The sequence below is a fragment of the Sceloporus occidentalis genome, unplaced genomic scaffold (genome assembly GCF_023333645.1).
Source record: "Sceloporus occidentalis isolate IW3139 unplaced genomic scaffold, rSceOcc1.0.p SCAF_22, whole genome shotgun sequence".
Lineage (NCBI taxonomy): Eukaryota > Metazoa > Chordata > Lepidosauria > Squamata > Phrynosomatidae > Sceloporus > Sceloporus occidentalis.
The window spans coordinates 11,438,011-11,448,780 of record NW_028317002.1 but is presented as its reverse complement, the minus strand read 5'-3'; the positions used below and the strand labels follow the sequence as shown (position 1 = coordinate 11,448,780).

The 10,770-nt window shown below is 40.5% G+C and overlaps 1 protein-coding gene and 1 pseudogene across 2 annotated transcripts in view; both read left to right on the top strand.

Annotated features, from left to right (window-relative positions):
- The first annotated feature begins 3,352 nt into the window (after window positions 1-3,352).
- Window positions 3,353-3,867, top strand: LOC149301028 (mitogen-activated protein kinase 1 pseudogene; annotated as a pseudogene).
- Window positions 3,868-6,471: 2,604 nt separating this feature from the next.
- LOC149301027 (serine/threonine-protein kinase ULK2-like) overlaps window positions 6,472-10,770 on the top strand; it is a 54,193-nt gene continuing 49,894 nt past the window's right edge. For both annotated transcript variants that reach the window (XM_089484533.1, XM_089484532.1), the window contains exons 1-2: window positions 6,472-6,561; window positions 9,706-9,798. In XM_089484533.1, the coding sequence (XP_089340659.1) occupies window positions 6,472-6,561; window positions 9,706-9,798 (183 nt within the window). The remainder of the gene's footprint in view (window positions 6,562-9,705; window positions 9,799-10,770) is intronic.

Genomic DNA, 10,770 nt, shown 5'->3' with positions numbered 1-10,770 from the left:
ACAACACCGTCTAAAATGAAAGTGTCCCTCTGGCCACTTTAAATGTTGGGAAGTTTATCATGTTCATATGGTACAAGGTTAAGGGGGGCATGTATAAAACATTGTTAGATGGATCTTACGTAATATTTGGTGGGGGATCTGCACGAAAGAGGTGGGGAAATAGAAAGTGGGAGAGTAGAATAAAAAGTTTAGCGGCCCCAGATACACCAACAAGCACGTTCCCGCCATTTATCAGAAGATACAAAGTAACAAGGGTAAGATACTTAGCACATCATTTTAAAATTCACACAAGCTAACCTTAGCAGGAAAGAGCAAAACATCGAAACTATGAGGCCCTATTTATAGCAATTCTCTAATAAGCTTTGGAGAAACCGAAATACGCATTCAAATCCTTTTTTTGTTTATTTTAAACATAACACGGGGATCCAATATTCAAAGGATAGGACGTCAGTGAGCTGGAATTCATATGAACTCATTCACCTTACTTTGTGCACTATACCCTAGTCACGGGAAGGGATGTGTATACTGGATTCTCTGCAATGTGCTTGTAATTTAACACCAGCTAAACTCAACAACCCTTGCAATTTTACAGAATATTGGAGGCATAAAAGGAGTTATGTGGAGTAATCAACAACTGAATTGTTCTTAATAACTACCCCTGATTCCCTATTACTTTATTATTCTTTCAAATTCTGTGGGGATGAAGCCAAAATCTGTTTTTTGTTGTTTTTTTCTTCAATTGTTCAAATAGAGGGGCTATTTATTATGGCTGAAGTCTCCCTGTTAATAATGGTTGGAACTGAGTCAATAACTCCAAGGGGTTGATGTTACCCTGCTCTTAGGACACATTTTTCTATGCATGACATGCTGTCTTGCCATGTTTTATGACTTATTCTGGGAATAAATAACTATACAGTTTTTGCTTTTGTCTCGAAGAAAAGCAATGTGTTACCCCTTGTACTTGAAGTATTCAACCTTAGACACTGGAAGATGTGTTTACCTAGCTGGTTGTACACTGCACAGTTGTGTTTACAGTGAAACCTCCCTCTATTAACCCCTTAACGACAATTGCCGGTCCTGGCACGACACGGAAAAGCATGTGCTTTACGACAATTGACGTGCCAGGACCGGCACGTCTTTAAACGGGTGCAGAAAGCGATCTACTTTCGCTTTCTGCACCCAAAAAGCGTTGCTGAATGCCTCGACCTCGAGGCATTCAGCAACGCCGCGATCGGCACGAAGGGGCCATCTCTGGCCCCTCCACGGGGCGTCAACATCCGCCATACTTTGTATGGCGGCGGACGCCCGTTTTAAAAGCGTTTAGGAGGCGATCAACGATCGCCTCCTAAACTTAAATGGTGTCGCTGGAATGCCTCGATCAGGAGGCATCCAGCGACACCAAACACTTACCTTTCGGTGGGCTGTGACCGCTCCGGAGAGCGGTCACAGCCGCAGCTGCCGGTGATCTTCGCCATCAAGGAAGATGGCCGCCGCCCTGCAAGAGAAACAAGCAAGTTTTAAAAGCTCGCTAGACGGTCTCCAGACCATCTAGAGAACTCTGGCTCCACTTGCAGGTTGAATACAGGTACTGCATTCACCATGCAAGTCAATGGAGCCCAGCTTTCTAATCACATTGTGATTAGTAAAAAAAAAATTAAAAAATAAAATAAAATTAATAATTAGAAAAAAATAGTAAAAAAACAGTAAAATGTAAAAATCATTTCCCACTGATGTCACTATCAGGGGAACCTCCAAGTTGAAAAAAAAATGTTTAAAAATGTTTTTTAAAAAAGGCAATAAAATATAAAATATATATATAAAAAATATATTTTTGTGAGCAAGTCCTAAAATTAGCATATTAGCTTAAAACAATTCTCGCATGGAAAGAGTTAAAATACTGGCATATTAAATGCCCGTGGGGTGTCTACTTTTAAAAAAGGTATGATTTGATGGGGTAAATTGAATTGGCCAGGTTCAACAAGGTCCCAATTAACACCGGGGGAAGGATGGCCACACATCTAATTTCCAATTAGAAAAATGCACACGTACCAAATGTGGCCTTTTAGTTCCCCCAAAAAATGACAAATTCATGCATGTGGGGTATCACTGTACTCAGGAGATGTTGCTGAACACATATTGGGGTGTCGTGTGACAGCGGCATATACCAGGAGCTGTAAATTCATACATAAAGTAGGTGTGTGTGGGAAAAATACACACACAAAAATACTACTGCAAACTTTGAAACAATGCTGGTGGTAAAATGTGTGCATGCAAAGAGTTAAAATACCAGCATTTAAAATACCCTGGGGTGTCTAGTTTTCAAAAATATATGGTTTTGTTGGGCACTGAAATGGCCCGGCTCAAAGATGTACCAAATAGGGCATGGGCAGTGGATCCCCAAATGCCAAAGTTCAACATTGAAAAATGCGCATGCCCCAAATGTGGCCCTTTTGCCCCCAAACAGCCAGGCAAAATCATTCATGTGGGGTATCACTGCGCTCAGGAGATGTTGCTGAACACATATTGGGGTGTTTTGTGATAGTGACATAAACGAGAACATTTTAATTCATACCTGAAGTAAAATGTGTGTGGCAAAACAAATGCAAAAAAATGACTACCACAAAGTTTGACAAAGACTGGTGGTAGATATGGTGCATGGAAAGAGTTAAAATACTAGCATTTGAAATACCCTGGGGTGTCTAGTTTTCAAAAATATATGACTTGATGGGGTAAATTGCATTGGCCGGGTTCAAAGATACCCGAAATGGCACATGGGGGGAAGAATTACCAGATTTGGAAAAAATGGCTTTGAAATAGCAAAACGCTACCTGTACTTATTGCCCCATAATGGGTAGAAAAAAGCAAAAAAACATAAAAACATTGGGTATTTCTAAACTCAGGACAAATAGTAGAATCTATTTAGCAGGTTTTTTCATTACCTTTTATAGATGAGTAAAAGATTTTTCAACTAAAAGTTAGAAACAGTCATTTTTTTCTAAGTTTTTCACCATATTTTATACTTTTTTTAGTAGTAAATAATAAGATACAATCAAAACAATGTCATCTAAAGAAAGCCCTTCTTGTCCTGAAAAAAACAATATCTAATGTGTGTGGGTTCAGTAAACGGGAAAGAAGAAAATTACAGCTAAACACGAGCAGCGCAGAAATGTTAAAAAGGCCATTGTCACGAAGGGTACAAAAAGTAAAATCAGCCTTTGTCACGAAGGGGTTAAACTCACCTCCTGTTGTTATCTTCTCTTATCATCAAGACTTCTCCTGGGAGCCTCCTCCTTCATTGAACCATTCTCTATCTTGCTACATATGACTCTTCTCTCTCACTTTATAAATCCAAATGGTCCAGAAAATTCTTCCGGAATATGTTGCCACTCGCTGGTACACAGCTCCTGAGATCATGTTGAATTCTAGGGTTATACCAAGTCCATCGATATCTGGTCTGTTGCCTGCATTCTGGCTGAGTTGCTTTCCAATAGACCCATATTCCCTGGGAAACATTACCTTGATCAGCTTAATCATATTCTTGGAATTCTTGGATCCCCTTCTTAACAAGACCTAGACTGTTTAATCAATTTGAAAGCTAGAAACTACTTGCTTTCCCTCCCTCACAAAAATAAAGTGCAATGGAATAGACTGTTCCCAAATGCAGACCTGTTGACCTTCAATCCCCACAAATAAATTGAACTAGAGGCAGCACTGGCGTATCCCTTCCTGGAGCAGTATTCTGACCCAAGTGATGAGCCTGTAGCCGAAGCTCCCTTTAAATTTGAAATGGAGCAGGACTATTTGCCCAAGGAGACTCTGAAAGAGCTAATTTTTGAGAAAACTGCTAGATTCCATCCTGGGTACTGACCATAACCTAATCACAGGGGAAGGCTGTGAAGGACTTTACACTCTCAGACATATGTGTTCTTGCCGGTTCTTCCTTCTTGGCCATGTCCTGTGACCCATCTCAGCTTGTCCAGTCCGGGGTGGTTCCAGGTAGTTGTGGCTTTTTTATGCTTCTGATGGAATCTTTCGATCTGGAGAATTGTTCTCGACACTCCTTTTATAAAGTCCTGTTGCAGCGTGGTACAGCAAGTACACACCTGAGAAAAAATTCTCGTTCAACATCAGTGCCTGACCACACAGATGCTCTTTTGGCTGAATAAACACAAATTCCCAAAAACTTGTGGAATGACTTTGCAGAAGAGTGGAGGCTGTTTTAGCTGGGGGCAACTCCATATTTTTGCCCTACCTCATACAGGTGTGATGGTCAGGTGTTCACATACTTCTGGTCATATAGTGTATGATCTTTTCCTTGTAAATAATGGAATGGAGGCATGCTATAGGATCATCAATAACAAACATGCCCTAATGGACAGTATGACAGTATTATATACTGGCTGGGACACTTAAATTCATTTTTCTTGGCTTAGAAGGAAATACCTTGAAAAAATGGCTGCAACATTTTTTTATTTCAAATTAAAAATACTTGAAACTATAAAATATTATATATAACGATAAACCTTATGCAATCTAAACGACTATAACAGTGCCATATAGCCCATCAATACAAATCCATCGTAAACATGCACTTATGGGCCTTCTCCATATAGAATCGTTTTTATTCAGTGGAATAAACCATTGACGTTTGGGTCCATATACCAGAGCTTTATCAAGATATATCTATCATGATATATGGGCCAAAAATAAATGAATTACTATACAGAACACAGAATGCAATGTTAAACCTATTAATGCCATAAATATTTTCCATAAGTCCCAAAAATATCTGGGCCCATTTGCGCCATTATTGGGACTTTTACGTAGCTATGCGATGCATTATAGCAGGTGCATATCCTGCATCACCATGCACATTACTGAAGCCTGACATGATTCGTCACATGAACGTCTCTGATAGGTCTGCTATTTTATGAGCAGATAATAAGTCATATCAACCTATCCCCTAGCAACTACACGTGTGACAGCAGCTACTGTTCATAGGCTGTCACTGTGGAGCTAAGCTGACATCGCCCCCTCTCATGACACTGTCCTTGTCTGACTCTGAGCGGAAGTGAGGTAAAAAAAACGTTAAAACGTGATGCTAAGAGGGATCACTGCGCCTGGTTTCATTCAGGTCCTTTTCCACTCGAAGCTGCCTAGGAAAAAAATAGGTCAGTTATCCAGGCTTCGCATTGTATTGAGATATTCTGTACACTGCACTTATCTAACAGTCATATAGAAGCATCGGATATGTCCATCATTTTCTGCAGATTATGTTTTGTTGTAATAAAAAAAAAAACGTAAAATAATCCCGGACTATTTAAAGGCAGCGGAAGCTCCAATCTAAATAGTGCGTGATGCGTCCTACATAGGCAGTGTCGCAGAGCGCTTGACGTTAGAGAGTGTGATGGGGCTGACGGGAACTGTGGGAGGAGGAAGACCGATCAGTAATAGGCACACTGCTCTTCTGTTTACAAGGTGTCTAGTGAAGTCTCCTGCCCGCTTCGCCTTTGTTCCCACGGATTACGCTGTTGGTTTTACATGGTGCTTATGTCGTGTCTACTAAACAACAATAAACAAGAGGAATCAATCATTGGTTAACCCCTCTGTGTCTCTTACATGCTTCACACTGTTGTACCAAGAAGCAGCATAGTCCGCAGGGCGAGACACAAAGAAACAGGAGGCTGTGAAGACGTTGTGGAGCCTGGTGCCTTCTTCTCTCCCTGCCAGCCAGCAGAAGAATCCACTGCGGATCGCCTCTTTACTGTGATCCCTCTACTGGGGTGTTGTATTTTGTCACATAGATACAGCCTCTGCCCCACTGGGGTGATCGAGCATCTGAGGAGCTCACACACAGCAACAGCCTCTGTGGGAGTGGATATCTCAGCTCCAGTAAATAGACATTTCTAGGGACTATGAGCTTTGAGACATCAACAAGAAACCAGGAGTGTGAAATCCTGTATCTTGTAAACTAGTGCAAGAAACTTAACACCAGCACCTTTCCATGCCAGCATCTTTCTGGGACCATTATCCCTTAAGTCAGCAAAATCAGGCGTGCAAACACATCATCAGTTCTTAAATTATTTAAATAAGTGAGTAAAGCTGTTCATCCAATTGACTGCAATCGCAATCTGAAGCTTATCCAGTTCTTATTACAATTATGAAGCCATTTGTCACAGACACAAAGGAAGATTTCTAACATTAACGTCAAATTGGTGTTTGACAGTGCTGGATCACTTGTCACTTGTGGTGGAAATGTACAGCATGCTGATGACAGAAAACCATTTGACATCACAACATTAAAGAGAGTTTGTTGGGTCCTGGACGGGGCCACCCATGATGCTATCACCAGTTTTGTTGGAAGACTTTTTTTCAAAAAGATTGGTTCCAGTTTATTATCACGTTGTGGGAGAAAAGGAGAAACTGCTTCTTGATTCACTGAATGTTTATTCCTGAGCCTTTGACCTAAGGATGGAGGTGGTGGGAGATTTTGAGTACAGTAGAAAGGATCTTATTGGTCATGGGGCCTTTGCCGTGGTCTTCAAGGGGCGCCACAGGAAGGTAACTATAATATTGCTGGCAATGAAAATGGTTGAGGGTAGAAATCAAGGTTGTTGGTCTTCTAGAAAATTTTTCTTCTCCGTTAGTTATGGTTTACTCTTCACTTTTGCAGATGGTTATGCCCAGCGTTCCTTTATCCCTTGCGTCTGTGCTGATTTTCATTTGTGTCATGTCAGGTTGCTGACCTGGTTTGTCTTAGGGAGAGGTTTGCAGATGAAGTTAAAGGACGACATGGTCTATTCACTAAAGAAGGAGTTTGCAAGATAGTAGAGTAAACCCTTATATCACTGTGCATTATCAAAGGTGAACCCTGGTGAGATTCCCAATGAAAGAAGACCTTAATTGGCCCTACATAGAATATAGGTAATGTGGTAGTTTCTTCCGACTGATTCATCTATGCGCTTTGCAGGGTTAGCTAAGCTCTTCTTGTAGGATGAGCTCGCTGTGGTTGGCCTTTGCTAAATCAGTGATATAAGGGAAATTTAATATTTAATTCTCCTGGAAGCTCCGAACCGACGTGACATCAGAAACACCAGCTAGTGGTGGGTTATAGGCTTGCATGGTTCCCACAAAGTGACCGCTCAGACAGTACTGTGGTATTCTTCCCTTTAACAAATCAACAACGCACCACAGAGAAGCTGGCCTGGGTTATAATGAGTTTCATGTAATTATATACCTGTAACCGAAGCCTTACGGTTGTGCTGATGGATGGCTTTAGACACGTGGTAAATTGCTTTATTGACATCTTACGTGTTTAATCCATTTAAAGATTGTTGTGATAGCCTGACAAATAAAGAACACGCTGGTCATTAATGGTAATGCTGATGCTATTCATATATACGCTATCGAGAATTCTGGGATTATGGCTCTGTGAGCAATATCGCAACACTGTCTAAAATAGTGCAACCTCAGAAGCAGTTTATACGTAGAACGCAGGTGTACATAGTACAGGGTAGAAAAATCTATTCGCTGATACCTATTTGTGCGTTCTGGCTGTAGGTAATCAACCTTAATGGTACTATCGTTATGGAGAGTGGGGAGCAGGACATTGACAGTAGTGAGATCACCAGCTGCGTAACATCATTTTTTTTTTTTGTCATATTGGAATAGACGTTAACGTGAGACATTTAAAAACAGAAGTAATACAATATTTTTGCCATGTGAAATTGCGTTGTAAGAAATTATTATTGTAACCTCACTCCCACTTGGATGTGGGTATTTGGTATCATTTGGTAATGGCGCTCAGAAATGGAACTGCTCCTTAGAGACCATAATGAGGCCCTTGATGAGCTTGTCCAAAATGCTGACAGACGCAGTCTCTGTACATTGCGATTTAAGTACCTTTTTAAAAATAAATGAGGCAGTTTTTCACTTAAATATCTGCTTTGGCACTGAATGCATTTCATACTACATATGTAGAATAGGCCTGGCCCAGGATACGTCACTGGTCCAAGATGCAAAGTAGGGACAATAGGACTACTTATAAACTCCAACCCTTTATTTCTATGGAGATGGAGAACTAGTAGATAAAGTATTTCTGGAGTGATCCTCTTTTAAAGTCAAACCCATACCCAAAGTGTTAAAGTACCTAAATAATATTAGAATTTAATTTGAGCCATCCAGTCTAGTATATATTTTTTTATATATATACCATACTGGATAGAATGACAAAAAGGTTCATCTGGAATGCATTGAATTCACTCCAATCTTTGAGACAGCTGTAAAAGTTAAGAAGGTCCAGTGCAGGTGGCTCCCTCAGTGCTAAGCAATGCTCTGAAGTCAAGTAGAAAGTGTTTTACCTGTTTAATCACAGTCTGGCAATAACAAGACCTCCTTATCTGTTTGTATGCTGCTATAATATAATATAAACACAGAGTTTGTGAGACTAGATAGAGCCACCTTAGTTACGCGTTGTGCAATAACAGTTACAGTCTGATAGTTTGCATTATGGAAACCATCTTGGTTGTTGTTAAAACATTAAATCTGACAGTATATATAAATAAATTAGTCTATGGCAGACCAGCTGATTGGAAGCGAGAAACAAACTTGGCACTAGGTTCCGAAGGCTAGGCCTCAGTCAAATTGCATTGGCCACCGCTCAACACAGCCAAGTTTATTTTCATCTCGGTCACATCATTTATAAAAGGTATATGGGTCTTTGGTGCTGCCCTAGACCTGACACAGAGCAGCACCCCCAGCTGCCCACTTCACGTCAAATGCCACCACTCCCTTAATGGTGCCCAGCTCTTAATGGTGCCCAGCTCCTTGCAATGCATGCTATGGAGGCTATGCTGGCCATGGTCTAAATGGGGCATTTGAGATCAGAGACCTTTTGAGCAGTGACCCTCTATTGTGGAGTAGGTGTACTGCCACCCCACCAGACCTGCTGCCCTAGGCCAGAATAAATTGCTGGACAAAGCTCACACAATCAGGTTGGCAATCGGTTTTTAATTCTGTGTCAACGACCAGAATCTATCCAGTGTTTTAAGATATGTCTAGCCGACATATAATTAATCGGCTAAGTCTGTGTGTCGTTGAACATGCATGTTTAGTTTAACCTAGGACCATTTTGAATCTCAAAGACTGAGACTGTCTTGGATCAAAGGTTTTGAAGCAGGTGATCAGATGTGGAAGTGTGAGTGTGTTAAATCATGTTTGTAGAACATATATATATGGCATGACCACATTAAAAACCTTTCTGCCCTGTAGGATACAACGTTCTTAAGCACCCACAATTAAAGGGCCCAGTCGTCCTAAGTACAGGTTCATGTGTTGCCATGGTAACCTTACCAGGCCTCCCTTGATCACAAAAAAGCTTGCTGCTCACCTGACAGATATGTTGTGGTTAGGCATTGTTCATCAGGTACATTATGTTTCCCATCCGGGTACACTGTCACTTTGTTTGAAATCTACTTTGGATAATAATATTTACTTTAAAAGTATGTCAATGACTGGGTATAACCGTCTGCAAAAGAAATTGGCAAATGGGCCAAGTGCTTGCTGCCAATATTTCCACATGCTACAAGATAAAAAAAAAAAATAGCATTTATTTAATCGCGTTGCGTAATTATTTATGGTGCATGCTCTTCTCTGACCAGAAAGAAAAAGTTTGCCTAATCTCTCTCTCTTTTATTTTATTTATAGAAAACAGACTGGGAGGTGGCTATAAAAAGCATCAATAAAAAGAACTTGTCCAAATCGCAGATCCTGCTGGGTAAAGAAATAAAGATCTTGAAGGTAAGGATCAAGGATCTTCCTTTACTATGGGGCCACATGCATTTTCTGGTGGTCACCTGTGGTCCTGGATGCAGTTCCCTTTAACCAAGCTTTGGTTTAAAGCCATCTGGTCTTCTGAATGATATATAGAAGATGGATGTGTATAACATTAAAATCCATACGTTATGACGACAGAATTACTAGCATGTCTCTAGGTTTATGAGAAATATTGATTTTTTTATTGAATAACCTCATAGACCTGATCATAAGAAGAAGTTCATTCTGTGTTTCCTCATGCAACGTTGTGAGAGTATGACTTTCAGATACTAAACCATATTGGCTTTTGTACAGCCCCCCCCCCCCCTCTGTTACCGATGGCACCCTTTAGATGAATATGGGCGTAAAAACATATATGGGGAGCTGGGTTAAAGTTACAGTTCAGTTCTACATGTTGATCATTTTGGGTAAAGTGAGACATATAGTGTCTGCTGGGATTTTGTACATATAGATATGACGGCATATCCCAAATACTGTTTTGAACATTCTAAATTTAATTGTAAGTAAAATGTTCTCTCAGCTTATGTACACTCTGTGGGCATATTAAATGTGTCTTCAGCAATTTATCAACCTTTGTAGTACATCATTCTTGTTTTTATCTCTCTCGCCTAATGTCAACTGCCAGCACAAACTACAAGCTAACTAATTATTCATTTTAAGAAAATGAAATATGACATACGCATTTTTGTACAAAGAATTTCGCGAAGTACGTTAGTGAGCAGTGGTTTTAAAACCACTACTGAAGACCTTACTGTTCTGGTCCAGCCACTTTAGTGGGTCAGGGCCACCAAGTAACCCCGAGTCCGGCCCTGCTACCATTGTGTTTCCGGTGATCTAGTCTTAGCTAGCAAGGGATGTATATTTTTAACCTAGAAAACCTCTTGATGTTTTCCCCAACACTACACGTGAGTCAATTTGTAGACTTCCTTGAACCTC